A 25,106-nucleotide genomic window follows, 5' to 3' on the forward strand; every position below is an offset into this window, starting at 1 on the left:
TTCAGGCAGCTTGGCATGCTTTGCAGCCCATACTAGTTCATCCTTCTTTCTAAGGAGAAAGAAGCAGAGCAAGATTCTGCTCTCTTGGCCATTTTTCATCTAGAATATAATTTGAATTAATGAAATTAAGTTAATGATATTTACCAAGTAATAGCCTAAAGCAATTTGAAGAACTATTATGGTGAACTAGTGCAATTGCAGTGAGGTGTTCAGAGTAATTCCAGTCCATGCTTGTCTTACCAGCCACCCATACCTGAGAAAACTGCACCTCGAGCTTTCTTTATTGAATTTTCTGAATTAAGAAAGCTGGGAAATTGAAGTGTGAGAAATATAGAGTCAAGGGTCTGTTGGATCTTAGGTGCAGGCTAGCTGTATCTGCTAACCATTCATTTGTGAGCAGGAAGCAAAAAAATTCTGTACTAGGAAAAAAAATCTTTAAAAATACTGCTTTTGTTTAACAAATGTCATATATTGGAAAAACAGTACAAGTTCTGTGCCAGACAAACTCATTCCATGAACAACATATACATAGCACAGAGTCAGCTACAAGTCATGTGAAACCCAAATATTGAGACCTATCATTAGTAAAAAATCTGGTAAGTATTCTAGACACAATCAGTGTCACAGTTACTTTATACAGCTAGGTCAGTCCTGGAACAGCTCTGAAGGAAAGCTATGATCCTAGCTGAGAAGCAAAAACACAACATATGTCTGCTGACTGAATTATTAAAATTATATCCCTTAGGAGAGAAGATATTTTTGGTTTATAGCATGTGTGTATATCTAAGCCAAATTCTCAACAGCTGTTAAAGGATGCAGGAGACTATAATTTAGCACTCAGTATCTGTATTAGACTAAGCCAAATGCAGTCAAGTTTATAATACAGGTAACTTGCCCCCTCCTGTGAAAACAAACAGAAAATGATACCTACCTATCTACAGGTATGATGCAAAAAATAACACACAATAACTATTTTTAATAGTAGCTTATACTCAAAAAAGGCTATCTCAACTACATGATGAGTTATTTTAAAAAATTTGTAGTGAATACACCCATAGAAAACAGCTACCATGAGACTGGAACTGGAAGAAGCCCAGATCATTTAATAAAAAGGAGAGTTTCAGAACAGTTTCTTTTGTTTGTTTTGCCACTACACAATTCATGTGAAAACAAAAATGAGGGTATCCTGTGCCACTGACCAAACTTACCTTTGCTCACAGCCATCACCAACATTGTCTAGAAGAGACTGCCATCCCACACAGTCAAAATAATATTTTTATTTATGTGTCTCCTCTTTTTCTCTGTCAACATCTCTTCAAGAACCATGCTGCAACAAAATCTTACAGAAAGAGCAGCTTTGATGCACTATTTTGAAATTTGTTTAAAGTTGAAAAACTGTCTGTTTTCCCCTGTCTCAATCAACTTGTATCTCTAGGAGACCACTTTCACTTCCTCTCTGTATTCGGCCTTGTATTGCGTTAATGCTGACAGAACCACCATGAAAGGAAAAAACCAAAACAATGAATGCTTACATTTATAAGACAAGTATAAGTACCTGCATCCTGATAATAAACCAAGATCAGAATGTAAATTACAAAGGAAGAAGAAAATCTCTGGACTTATGGTGGCAGGACTCAAAGAAAGGCAGAAATTAAAACATATTCAAATTCTTAAAAGCCTCCTCCCCTCAATAAGAAACAATAAGCAGCTTAATGTGATGTTTAATTTAAAAAGGATGTTAGAAATGAAAAAGATATTTAAAATCTGAATAATTTGACAGCCTAGGTAGGTTTTTATGATAGTTAAAAAAAGAGACATCTGTATTTCTTTATGCAGTAAAGGAAGCCTGTTACTCCTAACAGGCTTAACCCCTTTGATACTCTTCAAACTACTCGTTTTCACAAGAGCTAAGAGAGATACTAGCTATCCCAGCTTTCTTCTGCAAAGTACCCAAAGCTGTGGTAGAGAACTCGAAGGACTATGAAGAAGCAATCTTTTCTCCCATGGTCAACTCAAACCATGGCAGGTAATAAATTAGAAGAAAACTATTTCAAGAAAACAAAAAAATTTCCTCTTCTACAAGGACTGTGTTAATATTCCAAATGTACCTTTGTTGCTAAAATCATCTATCAGAACAATTTCTGCCAAGTATTTCCTTGGTGTTCTCTTGATGACACTGTGGACTGTCCTCATGAGCGTGGACCACCCTTCATTGTGGAAGACGATGACAACGCTGGAGGTGAGCAGGTTGTCATCATAATGCCAGTATTTGCATCTGCAAAAAGAGTTGATTTCATTAGTTTTCACACTGTCACTTACAGAACTGCTTAACAGCATCCTTGTGCAAATGAAATCTTCACTGATGGCTATCCTTCCGATTTAAGAGAGACAGGATATCACAGATACAGATACAAATAAAAATAAAAAGTAGACTATCAAGCACAAGCTTCAGCCCTTCAGCCCCCATTTTCAGTGGGCTCCTTCCTTGAAAGATATGACACATGGAGAAAAAAATACAAGAAAAGAGAGAGAGGAAAAAAACCAAACAAAAATAGTGCAGACGACTCAGGTCTTTTTTCCTGAGGGGTTAGAGATGATTTAGAAACAAGTAATGTGAGTGCTTCCAATACCTTCCACAGTTTCCAATACTTCTAAATCACATTTATCAACAATGGATTTAATTTGCAATTTTAATGTCCATTTCCCCAACTACATCCCTAAGTAAACTATTCACTCCCTACAAGCAATCCAAGTATTTCCTTAACTGGAAGTTTCCCTACCCAATCACTAGCCCCTTTTCCAACGATAATAATATATCCTAATATATTACTATATTATATCCTATATATATGATATTATATCCTAATAATATATTCCTATCACTGAACATAGAGACATAGCACTTTTGATTTCAATGGGAAAAATCCTTCCCTTTTTCATCTTTCAGCAAGTAAAGTCTCAACTAGAGAGATCCTGACTTTTCAAGGACAGCTAGCATGTATTAAAAAATTGTAAGTGACAAATACAAACTTCTAAATGCACAGATGCACAAACCTTCCTGGCTATAGTTCTCTTAATACAATAAAAAGCTTAAGTACACAGAAACATTGCTGCTTTTGAAAAGAATTACCTTAATCATCAGAGATCACTAGAGTGTGACCTCTGATCAGTTTCTGAAACTACATTCAGTTAAACATGGAAAGAACTCACATAACAGATCCATGGGTATCGAAAGAGTTTCTCTAGCAAAGGATACATTCCACTTCTCAATGCATCAATATGCATTTCTCATCTCACAGAAAATAAAAGACATTGCTAGTAATATACTATTAATTTGTTTTCTGTGGGAGAAGAAAATTACAGAATCAAAACAGACTATAACAAAATTTTATCTAGTAAGGCATTTAATTTCTTAGGTGTGCCGTAAGCAACCTCTGAAACAGCACAATCTCTAAAAATACAAACTACTGACTAAAATCTCCCAGCTTGATAGTTTTTATGCCTGAAGTAGCTGCAGCTAATCATAGTTACCAATAAAAAAGTGCTAGACTGGCTGTTTAAAAGGTTCAGGCCGTGGATGCCTTCCTTCCACAGATCCCTCTCAAAGATTCCAGCTGATTACAGGTTGCAGCACTAACATTGTAGCACAAGCGTTTAAGCTGTCAACAACTTACTTAGCATCTGCAGAGATAAAATGGATACCCTCCCTGGGTGTGTTAAGTAGGCTGTGTAAAAGGAAGATTTAATATGTTTAATAACCTATTTACAACAGAACAGTGTTACTTCATCCATATAGTCTCAGTATTAATTTTGGTGATATGGTTACTTTAAAAGGTGGAAAAACAGGGTACTATTCTTTCAAAAAAAACCAGCATACCAGCTGAATGCCATTCAAGAGCTCCATGTAAAAGGTAGCAGAATTGCACTTTTATCTCAAAGGAGAAGGCAGGAGCTGATGCAGCTTGCACTGTGCTCCTGACCTGCACCTGCTGCAGTTTAGCTAGGAAACATTTTTGCTTATTTCTGAATAAAAAGAGAGACTACAATGTTTCAGACTGCCTTCAAGGACAAAACCAAAAAAACCTTGAACACAAATCTTTTGGTTGCTTATTTCTTCCATTTCCACAAAAATTTAATATAGTTTTGAAACATACACCCAGAGGTCTAGACAGGCTTTTTGCTGCATAGCCAACTTAAATCTCCTCAAATTGGGTGTTGCTAAATGTGCCATTTGCAACATGAATGTAGAAGCACTACATTTATATCTCTAGTAAGATCATGCTTCCAACTTTTTCCAGACACTTTATTTCACTTATTAGACAGCCCACAGATCGACTCATCAAGCCCATAAACTCTTGACAGACTGCAGTAATTCCTGTGCACAGTCTTGTTCCTCATCTGGAATTGAGAATTAGAGGTTTGAAATATAGTAGTCATTTTAGATATGTGCACTTAATAAATGTTTTAATCTCCGGGGCAGTTTTTTTTCAATAAATATGAATGTTGCTGAGGTATTTGAGTGACAAAAGCCACTAGACTAATTTCCTTCAGATCTTCAGGGAAGGAAAAAGGCAAAGCTTTCCTCAGTGGAGCCTTTCCTCAGTGGAGCAGCACTGACATCCAGTGGTTGGCACACCACATACCAAGAAACGATAAATGAACTTTCCGTCTGTTTGAAGCTGGATTTTACAGTACAGGTTTCCCTGTAGATTTTAGGCACCAAAAAAGGAAAATAATATGCCTGCATTTCCAGGAACGCTCTTCATTTTTAAAAGGGAGAGTAAAGTAGATATGAATGTTTAGGCAAAAGCTTCAAGCTATTGAAAACTGGCACAAGCAGATTCAAAGTACAGAGGGGTCTGTGACAAAGAGGATTTAAATGTTTCAACCTCTAGCTTCATCCCCTGGTGCATCATCCTCTGCTCACATACTAGCAGAGTACCCTTTCAGATGTAGCCTGCAGGCCAGCTGTGGCAATACACTGTGAACCAAATTAGTAAACAAACTCAATTTAAACAGGTATTTTGAATTCTTATTGATGGAGCTGAGATGATGGCACATTGCAGCAGATATTCAGGAATGACAAGGCAGCATCCTTAAGCCAGGCTTGCCTCTAGACACTTCACATCACCTTTCCTGAGCCCTGTAAAGAGTTATTGCATGGGGAAAGACGAACAAGCATGCACAGATGTATGAACGGCTGGCAACACCTTCCCTGGGCAGTGCTGCAGGCAAGGGCTGCTCTGTTTGTGTGCCCTTTCCTTAGGGAACTCATGGCTGAAAGGAAACAACACCTTCAGATCAGTCCATGAATAAAAAGATTCCATTCCGCAATCAGCGCTGGCACTGCTGGGGAAAAACAGGACTGACTCACCACTGAAGCAAGACGAAACCCTTCAGAAGGCACAGCTGTGATCTAATTGAGAAACGGTGAGTAATGTTTTTTCTGTCTATTAGCCTGCATGCTTAGGATGTGAATTAGTTCTACTCCCTCTCCACCCCATGAGGGACCAGCTCTGCTGGAGCCTGTGCCACACCAAGGTCCCTTATCCCTCCATCACAAACTGTGCACCAGCCACGGCAGAGAGGAGCGCTTTTACAGGAGACCCTCTGCACAAGAAGCTGAGCATCTGGGCAGGAGTGCTCCTTGGCTTGAGGAAATTTCTGCTCCTACAGCTTTGTACTCCATTCACTGCCTTGCTCTTAGGATGTCCTGGGGCCCAACAGTTGTGATTGTGGGTACATGGTCCAAGGCTGGGATGGCCATACAGGCTCCCTGTTAGCTACCACGGAAGATGCAGATATAGACTCAAATTTCCTCAGCCTTAAAAAAAGCCAGAGGTGGAGTCTGCTTTACCTGGAAGAGTAATCAAACCACCAACAAAAATGCTGAAAAAGGAGAGCACCTTGACAGCAATTTAAGGGTGAGCCCCATCAGATAGATACTTAGAGGGCAATTTAAGATTCTGAGCCAACAGAAGTGTTTCTCCTGTCATGCTGACTGTGCCAGCATATCAGCACCAAAGCTTCAGAAGTAAGAGTATCATGACTGTGTATCATGACTCTCCATCCTGATACTATTTTCCTTGAGTCAGCTCTCTAACTTGCACCTGCACATACCAAGGACTCATTAGTACCCTTTGGATTTTAAAGCACTGTACTTGTGTGCTAAGAGCAAAATGTACCAGCACAGATTCCTCCAAGAGGGCAGGCAGGTGCCATTACATTCCCCTAATCACTCCAGTAGCCAAAGAAGCTCCTGAGAAGTTAATCAGCTGTTGCAATACGAAGGACCTGAATCAGTACAAAGTTGAAGGTCTCACTTTATTATTTATCCTGAAATTGTAACCAACATTATAAAACTGAATTTCTCTTCTCCATTAATATAGAGCTGTTCACAATTTAAATTGTATTTTAAATTTTATTTCTTGTTTAGAGTGGTATGAAATTCAGAGCTGTATTATCACCTATTATAATTGTTATTTAGTGCATGCATTTTTCTCAACTCTTCAAAAGAGTCCAGCACAAGCAAATCCCAAAAATAAGTCAGGAGATCTGCTTTCATTTTCAGTTTCCTTTTCTAGTTAGTCCTGTTCTTATCTTACAAGGAGACAGGCATCCAGCTGACAGCATGATGTTTACATACTTTTAATATTGAATTCAGGGCTCCTTGCTATTTTAAATCACCAATTTATTATGACTACTCCAGTGAACTGAATCTAACCCCTAGGAAGATGGATGGGATTTTTTTTTCACAAAACACCTTCAACTGTTTGCTCATCTGTATGGTTTACATCACCAAGGTCATAGCTGAGACTGGTTGCTTAACACCTGCAAGTCAGAGGGATCACTGCCTAAGTCTAGAGTAGACAGGACAGACAGAAACAGATCACAGAAGTTCTTTGTTAGGATACAACAAAGTAAATCTAATGCTATTACTGGATTTGTTACCTATGAAGCCTTTTGGAGGGCTTATGGTAGTGGACTAACAAAACAGGGGTTCTGGAAAAGAAGTAAACAGACAATGCAAGAAAGACAGATTGATCAGCTGAGTAATTTTTTTTCCCTTCAGCAGACAGCAGCAAAACCTCTATTACACACTACCAAACAGCTTAAACCTATGCTGAAACAGCATCTGCTATTTTTAAAATAGCTACAAGCTTTACCCATTTCCATTCCTCACAAGTAACTTGTGAGGCTATGTGACTACATTTTATTATTAGTGCCCTTGGAAGCAAAAGCTGTATCTTCTGTACCTCTGAAAGCACCACGATCCAAATCCAGGGCAAGGTTTGTATAGAAACCAAACATTAGGGATAAAAGAGAATGAAAGAAATAACCTTTGCAATTTTTCTAATCACAAGATTCTTGCCCATACTATCATCCCACACTGAAAAACTGAAGCAATAAACAACACAGGGCAGGAAAGCTGGGGTACCTAGGTGGCTAAAATAAAATCTTTTCCTTAGGGAAGGGGAAACTCCCATGGAAGAAGATGCAGCAAATGTCTTCTGCTTTCCTGTTTCGGTTTAAAGGGAAGAAGACCTCAGCTTTTGAGGCCTTCTGCAGTCTGGTGACAGACTGTGGGTATCGCAGGGAGGCTATGCCTAATTTTGGATTTATCAAACTTTTGCAGGCTTTACCCAATGTAATAAACAGCTAGAACAGAATTTGAGGCAGTGAGCTCAGTCTCACAGAAATACTGTATTTCCACCATGCCTTGCTCATCAGATATTGAACCGTGAAGTACCTACCCATGCTCACCTGGACTGCATTATAACTTGTATCATGCATATTTATTTGAGTGCTCCAGCACAGTCCACTCTGGTTAACACGAACAAGACAGAGCATAAGAAGTGCATTTCATTTTTTAGTTTCACATTGAAGTTTAACAAAATGATTCCTTCATGTGCCCCAGAATTTCTATGCTGCAGGTTGGCACCTGGAGGGTTACATGAACAGCTGCAGGAAGTCGCTCCCACTCTTCTCTGCCCTTCCACTGAAGTCAATGTTTAAGTCAGAATTTAAAGATACTCCAGGTGCTGTGCTATATATATGTTTTTGTTGAGTAAGAGGTCATGTCCAGAGCTTGGTCATCTCATTTCAGATGCACACACAGAGAGGTAAGTAAATCCAACTACAGATAACACACCTGGTGCCTCTGTCAACCTCTTTGTACTCTCTGGGTGAATTATTTCTCTCTCTAAACTTAACATTTCAAATGCTAGCAGCCAACACTAAAGAGACAGAGGATCCATTTTCTCTGTAGTTTTCATTACTGGGACCTGAAATGTTAACAGAAAATGCTGGGTTTTTCTTTAAGTTGAATGCCTGGAATTTAAATCTTTCCTGACCACATGAGATGCTCTCACAATACATGCCTAATTACAATTTAAACACCATTTTTTTTCCCCTCCAGGAGTCTTGCCAGCAGTAAGGCAGTTGATAATCTGCAGTGGAAAGCTAGCCTTCCTGAGAGTGTGACCACTATAATTCACCTGATTCTCAACTCCAGCTCTCACTGAGGTGCACAAAAATTTATGTGCACATTATAGAGCTAGTTTTCTTTGTTACAGAACAGTTCCAGTGTATTATGTGGCATTAGAATAAAAGATTTTCCCAGGGTACCATATGAAATTAAACCAAGTCCCTAATGTTTCGTTTCCAATGATATAGATACCAGAAGTAATTACTGAAATCCTTTTTCTGGTAACAGTATCAAACGTGTAATTTGTAAAGTGCTATAATTAAGGAACTAATCACATTCCTGAAGAAAGCAGGCTCCACTCCAGAGCCTTTGTATTCAACCTACTTAGCTACAACAAGACTGACTGGACAAGTAACTACTTTCTGTAAGAGAACATACTAAATTCATGTTATTTGCCCAGAGAAATAAGACTGTCCATTTCCAATGAGGAACTAAGACTCATCTGCCTTACTTCATACCAAGTAATTAGTTAAAGCTAAAGATTTTGGGTTTTTTTTCACTCCAGTCTAGCACTAACAATTTCCTATACAATTCAATATTTTGGACCATAAAAAGGGTCCAAGTTGGCACTATCAAACTATGATAGAAAACTATCTTTACTAACAGATCTGCCTTGCTATCACACAGCTCTGCATGTATGTATTATTACTAAAGTTAGAAGTCTATTTTAGTTTTGGCAAGACTTTCCTCTTTTTGAATGCTAAAAATAATTGAAAAATAAAACAAAAACACCCTTCAAAACTACATGTGCAATTTTAAAAAACAAGCCAGTTCTTATTCTCTTTTGCTTTATAAAATGAACTACAAAAACAGTTGTCCAAAAATACCTTTCTGTATGCACACAACATTGTACTCAAGCAACAAAGATTTAGCTTTTCAGGTTTTTCAACAAAAGCTCATTGCCAGTTGTTCTGTTTCAAGTCAAAGGTGACCTGTGGCAACAGATCCAATTATTCAAGTACAAATTTGTATGGCCCAGGGGCTATGCCCTGTAACAGCAACAATGTCCTTAAAAAGGAAAACTCAAACTGGATAATTCACAAAAGGAAAAAACACTAAAAAATATTTATTCTGCCACAATCATCCTGACAGATGTGTGTGGGTGATGCAGCTGAAATTCTAGCGCACTCTGATGAGTAGACAGCAGCTATTTATTGTCATACTGAAAAAAAAATCCAGAAAGAGATTAATTTGTCTCATGCCATAAACATTAATGATGTTTCCTCTCCCAGTCAAACTATTCCAGATAAAATTTCTTCAACACTTGTCAAAAGAAGCTGTAAAAAAAAAATCTAGCTTAAATAAAGTCATAAGACTAAAACCTTCTGGGTCAGTAAGAATAATTTGTAAGCAAGTCTTCCATGGGTTGGATAACAGCAGCGTATCAAGCCTGAGCAAAGCATGTTGAGCTCTAATCCTTTCTTTCAGCCAGCACAGTTAATTACCCTGGCATGAAATCTGATCAGCACTACAAACATCCCTGGCTTAATGGCTCTACAGTAGTGCAAGTTTGTTAATAGGAGAAACAGGGAGTTTCACAGTGCATCACTTAAAATATAGTGTAAGAAAATGCTTCTTGACTTCAAAAGTGCAATAAGCATGTCTCAAACCCAGCAAAACACAGGAATGAAAATGGCAGGTGTGGACTGGAGTGTTCTACTGTGAAAGTGGACTTCAAATAGGAAAACCTACACTGATTCTCAGTGCTTTTGAGCTAGAAGTATAAAAAGAGGATACTGCAACTAATGCATCCTAGATAAGTATTTTTTAGAAATAATGAATACAGATTCTTTGGAACATCTTGCACTGCTTTGGTCTTGTGTAACCAGGAGTAGCTCCTGTGAGCCATACACTAAACAGCCTCTTCTCAGAGCTCTCCATCTGTGGTCATCAGTGGTTTTGTCCATCACGCAGCTTTCTCTCCCCTTTTGATTCTTCCACGCATTATTTACATGTCTCCTTATATCTGCCATAAGAAGCTAATGTTTTTAGGTGTTACAACTTTGTCAAAAAGGGCCCAGGAATGGCATCTTTGAGGATAACCTCCCCAAAACACAGGAGCCATCCATTTCCACACACAGTAAGTCAAACAGGCATGGCAGAAAACCCTCCTGGCTGCACCGAGAACTCCAGAAGATAGACTAGGGAAGGTAGAGGCATGGACTGGCTACCTAGAAGGAGTACAGAAATACTGCCTGAGCCCATGAAGAGAGCATTAAAGGCAAAGCTTTGTAGAATTGAAATGCATAAGATGGAAAGAGCAACGAGAAGAGCTTGTAGGCTAAAGACAGACTAAAGAAAACATGAGTTTAACTATAAAAGAGAAGAAATTTTGTGTCAAAGGACACATAGAAGACCGAGACACTCAACATCTGATTTCCTTGACTGTTTACTTGCAAGGTTTGCTGTCACACCTCCCAGGTCCCTGGGTCTAAGAGCAGCTTGCAGAAGAGAAAGAACATCCACCACAGAGGTGAGTCAGGGACTACTTCCCTGGACATATCACAGCAAATGGGATACACACAGCACAAGTCCATGGGACTGGATGGATGGCACCAGAGGGCACTGAAGAAGTTTGTGATGTCATTGTGAGATCATGCTCTACCATATTTACATGGTCCTGGTGCTTGACAGCAGTTCCTGAGGACTGACTAAAACAAATTCTTGCCCACCTTCAAGAAGCAGGATCCAGGAAACGATGACCTTGAATTCATTAGCACCAGGTGAAATTTTTGGAACTGATTAACTTTAGTTAACTTCAGTCCATGAAGGACTGCCTTCTGCTAGAATAAATAAGAGGCAATTTACTTGAGTCTAGATGTGCCAGGGATTGTTTAGCTTAAGGACAAAGGGAAGCCATCAATAGAACCACAAAGAAGTATTGAATTTCCAAGAAAGACTCGGACAGCGCCTGTGTATGGAAGAATCATGATGTGTATGGAAGAATCAGAGCACCTGACAGGACAGAAGACACAGGCAGGGGACACCTCCTTTTGAAAAGGGGAACTGTGAAGAAGGGGAAGACAGCATGATGAAAAACCAGATGCTGTTAGCAGTAAGACATACATTCTTTAAATACACAGGATGGTGTCCAAACAAGAGAAACAGAAATGAGTCTTAATTCAACCTAAGTGCATGTAAATAAAAAGGTAGAGTAAAAAAACCCCAAAACCCACCGAACTCCCCAAAACCCAAGTTGGAGAAATAGCTTACTGAAGTATGAAAGCTGCTATTGAATTTTTTTTTTCAAACACCAGAAGTAGGATGCCTGCCAGAAAGTCTGTTGGGCTGATACATGACCAAAATGAAAAGAGACCACTTCAGAAGCAGGAAATCTAAATTAAGTATTTCCATTGAACTCTCAGTGGTGTCCAACGCCAGATACCCTGAGAAGAGAATAAAATAAAGGGCAAGTACACAGTGATACTTCTTACTAAATAGTCCTATCTTCAGATAATCTGCACGATAGCTTCTACTGGAATTTTCTGCCATGAATAGCCTTACTGCCTTTTTAAAAATAAACTCAGTATTTCCTAAACAATGCAACATGAATTAACAAACTCTTGCACTGTACTGCTGACTCCAGTCTTAAACAAACAGAGGAACACACAACACCAATTTTTACCACAGGGCTCTGGGCTTCTAAAGATTTGCAGACCATTAAGTCTGACTTCTGTGCTGAATTGAAGCTAGTAATAAATAACAAAATTAGTAAACCATAGACACAGCTTTTGTGGAAAAAAAGCCAGGCCACAGAAAAACCACTATTACCATCTTTTGAAGAAATCAAAAATTTTATGGACATGATTGAGGTTATTAATATAGTAACTGAATTTCCAAAGCATTTGATGAGGTTCTTTGCTTTCTTTACAGGTACAGTTCTTCTTCAAACTATGGCAGATCTCTTAGGCTAGTAATTGCTAAAGTCTATTAATTTCAAATTGTAAGCAAGTTTGCAACTTTAGCAGCATAAACGACTGTGCTGGGAGCTAAGCAGTCCACCTCTTCTTCCAGGTCATTGCTGAACAGTAAGAAAGTTCTTGGTGGTTGCAATTAAAATGACTATAAAGAGCTGCAGAATAATTCAAGAATGCTATCAAGGAAATGAACCAGCAGGAGAGCTCAGCGCAAGCGGTTCTATGTGGAGTGTTCGACCACTCAGTGCATAGACTCAGTGACAGATCCTAAACTCTGCATTACCACTGGGAAAAAAAAAAGTTAAAAAAAGTTAAAAAAATCTTGGAGTCAAATGTGGATAGGTCTGTCAGAATTTTAGCTCAGAGTTAACAAAAAGGGAAACGAAATAGCAGGAATAATAAGGATGGAACATGAAACATTTATATAGGAACTTCAAGGAGCTATCTCTGATATTCCCATATCACAGGGCAGCAGAGTCACAGAGGCACACAACAGTATCTGTACCCGGGAGAAGAGGTTAAAACAAGCACCACATTCTGCAGTCACTGACTCAGGATGTCATTAATTTCAAGACTATAAATGCATTCAAAAGACAAGTCTGTGCACAGAAAGAGGTCTCTGAAGCATGACAACCCTGTTGCAATTTTTGGCTCCAGTGCCCCAGTGTACTGGTTGCCAGGAATGACGCTTATCCATTCTTGTATGTTTTCTCACCAGCATATGTTTTTGGCCAGAGCTAAAGTTGTCAGGAGAAACAATCACGGCTCAAACCCAGTATAGATGAATTTTTTAAAAATTAAATTTTAATTTAAAATACTCTGGGGAGGTGCATCATCATACTGGTTAAACAACTCGATTCTAGTTATTCCTAGCAGCAATTCTCCACAGTTCTCTCTTGTTTTGGTTATATATTTTTTTTTTTTTTGAGACAACACACCTTGTTACCTGACAGCATTCACCCTCAAACCTAGGTCCCTTTTTATTTCCCTAGCACGGAGGATTTATCTTGTATTTATCTTGGATCCAAAATTAATCCAGACAATTTATCATTCTATTTTTACTTCAGCTCTACCTCTGTGCAGACTCCTGAATAAAAAAGAAAAAAATAGAATTCATGGAGCAATTAGATTAATATCCTTCTTCCCAAAAGCTAACAATTATTTTATTGCAGGTCTTCTAGGAAGTATGGATAATGTGTAAAATCCAGTATAAATGGCTAATCTTAAGGGTCTGCCACCTATTAGGATGATAAAAATAGATCCAAAAAAGGTAAAAATCACCAAGTTTAAAGAAAAAAGTTTCTTCCAGCTACTGTACAGAGGTTTAGACAGGGCCTGCTAAGCCTGCTCTACTTCTTTGCTGCTAGAAATAAGGTGGAGAACAGGTATTTCTCTACTAATCCAGTTTATGTTCCCCCTGGCCCTCTTGCAGAGTGCTGAAAGACTGCAGTGAGACGAGCCATCTTCTAAATTTTGTACACCGACTTTTACATATCCCTATACATTCTTGATTTTTTTTACCAAACTTATGACTTGCTGTATGTCAACACAAGTGCTGGGCATCAACACTGAAATATACTGGTTAAAATCCATAAGCCAAGAGTATGTGGTACTGTCAAAATGGAAATATTCTGATGTACCTGACAAAAAACTTTAACACACCATCCAGTGTCATTCCTCCCTACGGGTTACACCAAGAATTAAGGCTTTTTACAGCAGCTGAGACTGCCCAGAATCACCAGCAAAGTTCCCACTGAATCAATAAAGGCAGCTGGCAAATCATCCTGGCAACATGTCAGACTACAAAGTCAAATCCAAGCATAGCAGAATTGAATCTCCCTTTATTGGCATTTCTTGCCTCTTCTCCCTCCAGCAGGGACAAGCCCTGAGGCTATATGGCTTTTAAGCTGAGAGACCTTGCAGCACTATTTCACTCTTGCTAGCACAGCCTGGGAAAGCATTTGGCATACTTCACTGAACAAACCTGACTGCACTGGGTAACGCTTCAAAATTCTGATGCTTGAAGAAAGAGACGGTCTGAAGGGGCTTTACCTATCTATGAACAAATAATTCAGTCTTTACCAGAAAGATCTTCCTCAATTAGCAATGCCAACTTACTATTAACAGCAACAACAAAAAATTACTATATTGCTCTCCGGCAGGATTCAAGTGAATGTTGAGAGTGTTACCAGCCACAAAAGTATTTTTAAATAGATCAGTGGGAGGAAAATAAATGGTGCATCCAATAGGTAATCTGCTACCTTTTGCTGCACTTCTCTCTGGTATTGGGGAGTGAGCAGGAAAGTGAGCATGTGGGAGCCTGAAAGCATGGAGCAGTATCAGCCAATCTCACACTGCTTCCCCTCTCTTCTGTTCCCAGGAGACAGGCAGAAGCTATAAGCCTTCAACCTACTTAGGCAATTGCAAGCATCCCAAGCATTCAATACATAAAGTAAGGGATATAATGTTGTCTGAAAAATACCTTTTGTTCACATAGCTTTTCGTGCTGTTTTGTTTGCTTGCTTAGAACATGAAATCATTAAATACTAAAACCTAACTGATTTGAGCTGACGGCTTTGACTTCACAAAGGCTTATCTGCAGCTGTGCTTGAAGGAAACAGTTTCTAAAATTCATCTTTTCATGGCTGTCCCTCCTCTTCCTCAAAGTATTTAATAATTTTTGGAAATATCTATTTATTAATGTCTTTCAGAACAGAAGACAAAATCTGAGATCACGTCAAAAATACTTCAGGAACCTACAGGTGTGGAACTATTTGAGAGATACCATAGGCTGTCTGATGCCCTTCATCTTGAGTAAAAATGAAGAGGAGAGAGTACTTGAGTTCTGCTGCTAGAACTCACCTGGGCAGAGGCAGCCCAGTCCCACCTGCACGTGACACACTGCCACCTCTGATTTGCTGTCCTTACAGAGTGAAGAAATGCTTCAGCAGAAGCAGCAGTGTCTAGGGGATAACCTCCTAAAAAGAAAATGCTGACCTACACAGGTTACCCAGAACATCTCTTCCCTTTCAGAAAAATCTCTTTAGTATGAAGGACCAACTTCTGAGCACAGCAAAGAAAGAAAAGCAAAGTGAGCCCTCAGGACAGCTGTCACTTGCCACCAACAGCAGACAGGCATGGTCCTCTCCTCTGACTGCCAGGAAGTGGAAACTTTTAGTAAGTCACCTGAGGAGCACAGCACAGGAAAAAAAGTGGAATGCTGAGCTCCATGTGCTTCATTTGCTTTCAGGGAGTGCACACCACATAGCAAATTCAAACAGCTGCACCTGCATGGGTATGAGTCAGAGCCACAGCTGGCCAGTTCTCTCCTACCTTGCAAAGTGAAAAAAACACCCATCATAAAGCCCAGAGCAGAGCCCCAGTAACCAGTCAATGAACCACCAGCAGATTATTTACTACAGCTGGAAACATACAGCTCAGAGATTGGTACCCAGTCCAGGGATCAGCATAGCTCCATTGCTGGGCATGAGGGGGAAGTGAAAACTGCAAAGTACTTAGCATCATACCTAACTTCATACACTGCCCACAAAACCCTAAACAAAAAACAGACTAAAAAATACCCTGCCACTAAATCAGTTTGCTCAGAAATCCATCCCTAACTGATATTTAACAAGGAAAATTATACCAAATGCAGATTAACCTGAGAGCAAAATTGCCTTCAACATATATCAAAAGTCAGAATAGACTGCGTAAACCTGTTAGTAACTCTTGAGCAAATGTTAGTAACTTCCCAGAATTTCCCCACAACAAATTAGACACCCTTTCAGCAAGTAAATAAATGTTTTTTTTATAAGACTGCTTTCCTCTTTAGGGCAAATGCTGTGAGAAACTGTTGGAAGACTATTCCAACCATCACTATGGCAGATCCATACTTCTGTTACTGAAGGTAAATAGGCAGTGTTTTAAAGAGAACAGTATTTCTTTGTTTCTGTTCTCAATTTTTGTTCCATTTTAAAGGCATCGGGGTAAATCAAAACTGAATGAACTAACTAGCAGAGGGATGTCTAATAAAGATAATCCTTCCTTCTTGAAGACAAATGTTAAGAAGTTATGGATTAAGAAAAGATATGACAATGAAAACTATGGCTAGACATGGAACATGCAAATACATGCAATTTGACACTGAAACAGATGACTCCAGAGATAAATCACTACAGCTTAAGTATTCATGGAAGGAATCATTGCAACAGCATTAGGAAGAATATATGGAAACATGATATAGTACAGCACTCATGCCTTCAGTACAAGAAGCCTTAAGTGGCTTAATAAATAATATTTTAAGCATCAATTCAGATACATGGAAAGCAAATAACTGAATCCCATAAAAAGAGAACTAAAAGAAAACAAAAGGTTTGCTTACTCTTCTTGACGCAAGTCATTAACGCTCCGATCTAGCGAGATCATATCACTCGCCACCATATTAAAGCCAAACTCCTTAATGCTGGCTTGAACGGATTCTTTGTAATCTGGTCCTAAGACATATGGCTTCGCCTCCTCTCCAGGGCCACCAACAACTCCATGAGGCTCAGGCTCTTTGGGTTCAAAATTACCAAGGACTCCAGGTCGTAACACAGGGTCTGGGTACACAAATGTCTGAGGTTTAAATGTGAGATACTGCCTCTGGAGGATGTTTTGCTGCTTGTTATCAACACCATGCTGATTTAGTTCGTTTTTGGCCTTATTTTTCCTTCGAATGGATTCCAAGTCCACTTCCACACCTTCAACATGAGGCCAAGGTACCACAGGTTTGAATTTCTCATTTCCTAGTCCATGGTCTCCTTTGTTTGGCAGGGGTCTGTTGGCTTCTTTGTCATCCTATATACACACACAGAGAAACAGCACACCATATCAATTGATCATCCTTTATTTATTTACATCCAGTAGCTTAATGCACTAAGAGTTGGTAATAAATATATGTTGAGCAAGTATGGAGAAGTCTGTTGATGGGCTCAATGAACACTTTTTACTAAAGCTACTGACTGCTGGAGAACATCACCAGCTGTTGTCCACACTTACCTTGGAGAGCTGGTCCTGGAAATGACCGAATGCCCAAAGACTTCCCAAAGACCAAATACCCATGTAGGACATGTTCACCTGAATGTTGTATGAGGTGTAGCTCAAACTGATGTGCAAGGGGCACTGACAGAGCATTTTATGAAGGAGAAGGTAACACGGAGGCAAACAGTGCCACAGTCCACACCATGGCATCCTTGGTCCCACTGTCAGACAGGGAGTGTTTCTGAGGCTGCTATAGCTCAGACCTCTGCAGGGTCCCAGTGGTTACTAGAAATCTCAAAAGAAACCAGCCTCAGCTGGTAAAGAGTGCTGTAACCACGAGTAACGTGGCACACTCATCTGTGGCAGCCACGAGCCACATAGCATCCCTGCCCTCCACACACACCCCCGTCCCCCCAGCTCACTCCCACCAAGCTCCTCCCTCTGCTGCAACAGCTTTTTTACAGCTGGGAGGTGACACTGATGGCACTGGGGACAGCAGGCAGGAATGAGATCAGCTGCATGGACACAGGCAGACCTGCCTGGGGAGGCAGTGCTGGCACTGAACAGAACTGCCTTGGCCACTGGCATCTCCTGCATCCTTGTTTAAAACAGGATGCACTCCTCCCTCTCTCCGCAGCAGGAGATCGGAAGTTCTCACTGAGAAGAAGGGCTGGCATTCTGAAAACTGCTCAGCATTTTCAGTGATCAGTGAGGTTGGTGGGGTTGGAACAAGGGTGGGTGATTTTGGAGACACTACACAGAAAGGCTTTGAAGTGTCTGAGTGTGAAGTCTCCAGAATACAACAGCACCACCCACAAAAGCACTCCAAAACACACAGTCACAACTTTTTCCAACACTACTGCCCAAGAGTATGACAGGGAAATGTTGCTGAAGGTTCAGATATCCTGCTAAAATTGTTTATTTGTAAGCAGGACAAATGTTACATCATTTAGAAATCTGCAGAAAACAATACACATTTTAGCAATGTCTCAGAATCAAACAAAATGTTGAGATCGGAAGGATGTCACCCATTCAAACCTGCTGAAGGCAGGCTCACAGTGAGGTGGGGTTTTTCAGAGGCTTGTCCAGTCACACTCCTTTGTCCAGGTTCTCAGGACAACCTGTTCCAGTTGCTTGACCCAGTGAAGCCTTTTTCCCTCATACTTCAGTAGAAGTTTCTCATATTGCATCTTGTCCTCTCAGTCTGCACCCCTCAGAAGATTTAATTTCCATTTGTTCTGCAACTTCACTTTTTTTAGGGTGAAAAGATGCAATTAGACTCCCCATTAGACTTTTTTCCCCAGCCAAACCCAGCCTCTCTAGCAAGTCCTCTGCATCTGTGAACATCTCTCCTGTGTTGGGGTAGAGTGGGAGGAAAAAGCACACAGAGTTCCAAACAGCTAAGCTCTTTCTAGGGCATTCACCCATTATGCACTCTGCCTTTACTGCAACCAGGGTACAATGCTGACTCATGTCCATCTTCAATTAAACCCCATAATACTTCCTACTACATCACACTATTTTCCTTACATCATTCCACGTAAAAAAAAAAACCTTCAGAAATCAAGAAAAATACAGTATATAAAATTTCTAGGTTAACATGGTAACAGTGGGAGTCAGACTGGCTCCAATTCAAAATAAGGAGTTTATTCAAGAAACTTTCTGAGCTCTCTGTTTGTTCTAGTTTAAACATGGAGGACATACAACATGCACAAATGTTACATTATTCTGATCTTCCATCATCATTTTTTCAGGAACTCAAAAGTCAGTGTCAGAAGAGGGAAGTTTAAGGGCATGTGAAAAGGCATATTTTGCAAGAAAGTCGAAGGCTGTCATGGATCTAAATAAAGCCCTGAGAGGACTTTTGAAGAGAGCATCATCTCACACTTACCCTAGAAATCAAAAGGAAGGCTTTGCCACTAGACTGTCAGAACACTGCTGAGCTCTCAGCTCACATCTAATTCCTGCTCTGAGTGCGGAGGCAGCTATAAAAGCCAACAAAACAGTCAGCATCATCAGGAAGGATGCTTAAAGGCAGCATAATTTTGACTACATAAAATTTGATGCATTCATGTATTCAGTAATATTTAGTTCTGGTCTCCACATCTCAAAAGGAGTCAGAGAAAGTGCAGAGTAGGGTAACCAAAATCAAGGAGAAGGTAGAAAGGTATCTTGAGATGAAAGACCAGAAAGGCCACTCATCTTTCACCTCCAAGACCCTGCAGTTTGGAGATGTGATGGCTGAGGGGTATACAACTGAAGTTTAAAATATCATGGAAGTCATGGATAAACCCAATGAAAACTGTTTACTGTGATGGATGACAGGTCCATAGGGCCATAGAGTCCAAAGGGAAGGCAGCATAGGAAGGAGCCAGATTTACACACAGCCATGCTCAGTCACCGCCCTGGATCATCAGTCTCAATGAGACAGGAATTTCTTATTCCCCTGGTTTGTGTGGAAATTAATAACCTTTTATTCCACTTCCATTACCTATAAAACAGTTATGAGCTTCCACTTTGCCAATTCTTCGACTGAAGCATAACACTCGTAAAAGAAATTTGTTTATTTTACTGCTGTCAGAACTGACTTATCCTTTATTACATTTTGCCTCATTATAACTGCTATGCACAATTTGCATTATAATGCATTTATCTGTAGTTCCCCTCTACACACAAAATATATTCCATCTTTGCTGGCATGGAAAAATATTTCATAGAACAAGGAAATTAAATACACAGGCACACTCCTTGACCCCATTCCTCCAATATCTATGCACAGAGGACAAATAAAATGGAAAGTATTTGTTGTGGGTTAACCCCTGCAAGCAGCTCAGCATGACACAGCTGCTCACTCCTTCCTCCCTACCCCTGGACACAAATTTAAAGCACAGCAATCATATGGGACGCCATGAAGAAAAATAACTTAACTTCAGGATTTTTTGGACATTTAAAAAAATAGAAGAGGACCTAGCAGTGTTTAGGTGCATGGTCATTTCTCCACAGATATGAGAAATGAGACAAGGATTTTCCAAATACTGTCTAGAAAAAAAAGCAAAGTCAAACCACAACCAGAGAACTACTTCAGTCACCATATAAACCACAATGCCTTAGTTAGGGGCTTCTAGGGCTTCCTCTCTCTTTTATGAATTATGACCCACACCCCCTCTTAAAGGAAAAAAAAAACAAGGTATATTAAAAATCTAAAGGAATTTTTAATCAGTGTTCCTCACTGATTACTAGTTTGGCTCAGGTGAAAGTAGTCATACAACAACAGTTAAACTGAAAGGCACGTGTATAAAAAAAAAGATAAACCACAACAACCTTCCTAAAGTGGCAAAACAAGATGGTCTGGAAATTATTTTAAAAGCTTCGAAAGAGATAGTAACAGCAAACTGAAAGGAGGGCTCAGAAGAAGTGAGCACAACATACATCAGAATACAGCACTGCTAGGTTGTCCAAAAATGAGGGGAGAGAAGCAAGACCTATGAATGCTCTCAAATCTGAAGACAAGTAACAAAACCAACAAAACCTCATTACATCTTTACAAAAAGGACACATAACACAGAAAAAAGTTTTTTCCACAGACCATTATTTTTTCCCCTAGGGCTGGATTTAGGATTTCCTGCCAGATTTCTAGATCAAGTTTGGTGCATGCTTCTTTATTTCTGGCATGTTTTTTTCACTCCTTAGGGAAATATGTATGAGTAACTGCAATGGGTGTTTCCGAAACAGTGATGTGATACAAATAAAGTCACTACCTGACTTGCAAATACAAAACAGGGGATAATTCATTGTCATTTTACTTCACAAATTTGGTGCCTTATTGCAGAAGACAGGAATGCAGTTGAAGGTATAGAGAACATAACTGTTTCCCTTTGAAAACATGCCTATAAATTATACAAAGTAAAAGTAAAGACCAGGAGAGGTCTTAATAAGGCTGCAAGATCAGTCATCTGGTGGAGGGCTGGAGTTGTAGCTGGCAATAAAACTGCCAATGTGAAACTTGCGTAATCTGCTTTTCTTCAGTAACTAGTTCAAGACTGGCAACTCCCTAAAACTCTCTATTAAACAATGTCTGAAAAAAATTTATTTTAGAAAAGTGGATTTGCTTCAGAATTTTCATTTGAGAACTTCAGAATAAATAAAATAAGCAATGATTCCCTCAACACAGTTGTCTGACTCTCAAAAGGTTCCATCTCGTAAGACTTTACACCTCCCACCCCTGCCATGCTAGCCTCCATTCGAGCAAGCAGAAATTATACCTACTACAGCTGGTCCTGCAGACCAAAAGCACACACAAATGGAAAAACACCCAGCTTCTCAAACAAGGATAAAGATCAACAGCACTTCTGCTGTCACTTAAAAAAATAAAAATAAAGCCTTTCAAATCACTACAACTTTTTGCACAAAAAAAGTCTGTTTTAAGCTCCACATACAGCATTGCTTCTAAATCATATTTTGCTAAACCTCCCATCAAACAATTTTGTCACAAGACGACCCTGCTGACTCAAATTGAGGCTGAAGTTGGACTGTGAGAGTTCTTTCCTCAGATATGAGCAGTGACATTCAAGCCTTCTGGCTTGAAAGGGCCATTTGCTGTCACAGTGCCTGGGCAAAACAGCCTCTATCCTGCTATGACTCGTCTCAGTGTATTTCAGAGGCACTCCAAAACTGATGGAATGCTCAGTAGCTCCTGCAGTGACTTTTAAAACTTGTGGAAAATTAGAATAGATAATTTATGAGAACTCCAGAAACACAGAGATAAATACAATTTGACACTAAGTTAGAGACAACTTTTGAAGTTTAAAAATGCATGTTTGTAAAACGAACAGATTGCTAAATCCCTCCATTGCATGCTTTGTGCAACCCAAGTGAGAAACCATGCTGTTGATGGTGTTTGCCACCAGCAGTTTCAGGAAAATATAATTCTCTAAGTTGTATTTTTATGTTCACAGTCACCTCCAATTTGGACATATACTGACAATATGGAAGTCCATTATGCAGTAAGTGCTACCTCTCCATAGTAGATTTCCGCCCCCTTAAATATCCCAGCGGAAACAGAACAAACTTAAACAAGACCAATTCATATCTACCATCCTGGAATAAATTTTGGTACACAGAACTACCATGACTAGACAGCTTTGTACCACAAACACATTGCAGTGATGGCATCTCCGAAGAGCAAGTAATGTAATCCTACAAGACAACAACCACATCTGTTATTTTTTGGAGTCTTCAGCATGAACTTGGTTGGAAGCCACTTATGAATCACAAAGTCCAAACAAATAAAAAGAAACTTGATTATATAAACAAGCAAGCATTATACTATATGCATATTTATGCATACATACAAATATAAAGATATATATATTATATATATATATATATAAAAGATGTACATGTATATAAAATATATGTTCTATTCACTAAAAAATACACAACACTGAAGTGTAAATGAGGTGCAAGGGCCACAAGCAGCTTTGGAGAAATGAGTATTGAGCAGTACTTTTATACCAATGTGTTTTGTATTCCTACCTATATCTGAGGAATGGCAAATAAAACATTGTGGGTGGGATTTTATTTCTTCTTTTTTTTTGAAATTTAATTAAAAGAAAAGCAGGGCAACTTCCTCCTTCACCTGTTTCCTAGATTTCACAGCGTCTATCAAGCTGATGGACATGTGATACACTACTCATTGCCCTGCACAATCCTTTATCCAACTCATTATTTTTCTTTTAGAGCCCAAGTAGCTCTTTGAGAGGAAACAGTTTTGCCAGGAATAGATACCTGTAATAGAGCTGCTAGTCATCAGCATTGAGTGAAATCCCTTTCCCACTCACTCCTTATGTCCTGTGTGATAAGGCAGAACAGGACAATCACTAGCACATATACCTTCTGCAGTACAGAAGTTACTGAGTTCTCAGGAGATATGAGCAGACCACAGCCGTTAGTAGATTGACTCAGCCCACTGAGAGAACAGTAAAGTAGCAGTACTTTTGAGACCCCAAATTACCTGTGCTAGCCAAAGCGAAACAATTTAGTGGGGAGTAAGATGAACACGTTTATTCTACTTTATAGCTGATATTTCTGAGATAGGAGAGCACTGCTTGTGGAAAAGTGGCATGTCCAAAAGTTAGAAGGGCACATAGTAAAGGAGAGGAACTGTTTGTAGAGATGTGAATTTGATAACAGCTCAACGTTCTGCTATAATGAAGGAGTTTGGCAGAATTTAGCATTCAAGTTCCAATTGCAATAATCTACATGAGCCTCTGTATCACGGATTCCTATTAATGGATAAACTTCTTGTTATCTAGTAACGAGTCTGAAAACTAACAACATTCACTAACATCTAAGGCCATCTCTGCTAGAGTTTGAATCTGTGAATTCAAGAAAGACACTGAGGAAGATAAGGCTTAGTTCATCAACTTTATTTCATTTTTCAAATGATTGCTCCAAGAGCTCCCTGGGCAAAAAGACCCACTAGCTCTTCCTGTCCTCTTGGATACCATCTACTTTGTCACAGCAGAAGCATTCAACTAGGACAGTGACTTCAGGCTAGAGCTGCATACTGCCATGGTCTGCAGCCAGCATTTCACAAGGTCATTCACAAGGCACAGGAACTGGTATTAAGCTATGGAAGCTCTCAGATAACAAATCCTATGGAAGAAGGAAGAATTCTTATTTTCAGTTGAAATAACCTGATTCCCTGGTTATTTTCCTATCAGAAGGGACATAATCAATCTTGAATTTCACCTGTTTACTTGCAGAATATCTTCTTTAAAGACATACCCAAATTTGGATGTCAGTATGATACCCTTCTAAGCATCCCATTTAAATGAAATTGTTCTGTTGTGACATTATCTTTCACTTGCAAGGGAAGCTAATGATACTTCTGTCATCCTCTTTGGCCTTGCTGTGTATGAATCATTTAAAACTCATGCAAAGTAATGCAATCCTGCTACAACTGCTCTTTCAACTTGCACTGCTTTACCCCCTGTCCTTGCTCCTCACTCCATCTTCCAGTGACACTGCTCTCCCAGAACTTACTGCTGGATATGTTCCTCTTGGAGTCTGGATCTTCTACAAATGCAACTGTCACATTCATGTGCTTCTGGTCCAGACTGAGCAAGTTCCTCTACTTTGGGATGTTCAGATACCTCCACTGACAGCAGAGATTACCCAGAGAGCTGGCCAGAGTGCTTTGTGCCAGATTCAGTCCCATACATGTGCTGCCACTGGTCACCCAAAACTTGCAAACTTCACTCTCTCACCTTCAGGGAGATTTAAGAGTACAAGAAATGACGGATAGAACATGGCCTGTACCTTACCTATATTACATGATGTCTCCTGAGGAGAGGTGCAGTACTCCTCGAATTCCTGTGCGACAAGCATTTACACAATTAGACTCTGCCTGACTGAAAGCAAGTAAAAATAAAGACACTGAGTGCCTCAGAACAAATTACTGTAAAAAATAGCAGTCCTAATGTCCTCATTTTCACTAGCACTCAGTGCTTGGGGAATACTGAATCAGCTCTTAAGGCTACCAATCTCCTTCCTGATTGCTTGAGATACAACTCTTACTCAGCATTTACACATCCCATCCTGCCATTCCTGGTCCTGTCACACTACCCCTGGTCCCATCTGTAGTTCAACAGTCCCAGTGTGTTAAAGAAGCCCTGATA

General features: G+C 39.6%; 1 protein-coding gene across 3 annotated transcripts in view; it reads right to left on the reverse strand.

Annotated features, from left to right (window-relative positions):
* The window catches only part of GALNT7 (polypeptide N-acetylgalactosaminyltransferase 7), a 92,669-nt gene that overhangs the window by 22,865 nt on the left and 44,698 nt on the right, over positions 1 to 25,106 (reverse strand). For all 3 annotated transcript variants that reach the window (XM_038134226.1, XM_038134224.1, XM_038134225.1), the window contains 2 exons: positions 16,787 to 17,241; positions 2,109 to 2,275 (listed from right to left, as the gene is read on the reverse strand). In XM_038134226.1, the coding sequence (XP_037990154.1) occupies positions 2,109 to 2,275; positions 16,787 to 17,241 (622 nt within the window). The remainder of the gene's footprint in view (positions 1 to 2,108; positions 2,276 to 16,786; positions 17,242 to 25,106) is intronic.

This window comes from Motacilla alba, chromosome 4 (genome assembly GCF_015832195.1).
Source record: "Motacilla alba alba isolate MOTALB_02 chromosome 4, Motacilla_alba_V1.0_pri, whole genome shotgun sequence".
In the NCBI taxonomy this organism is placed as follows: domain Eukaryota; kingdom Metazoa; phylum Chordata; class Aves; order Passeriformes; family Motacillidae; genus Motacilla; species Motacilla alba.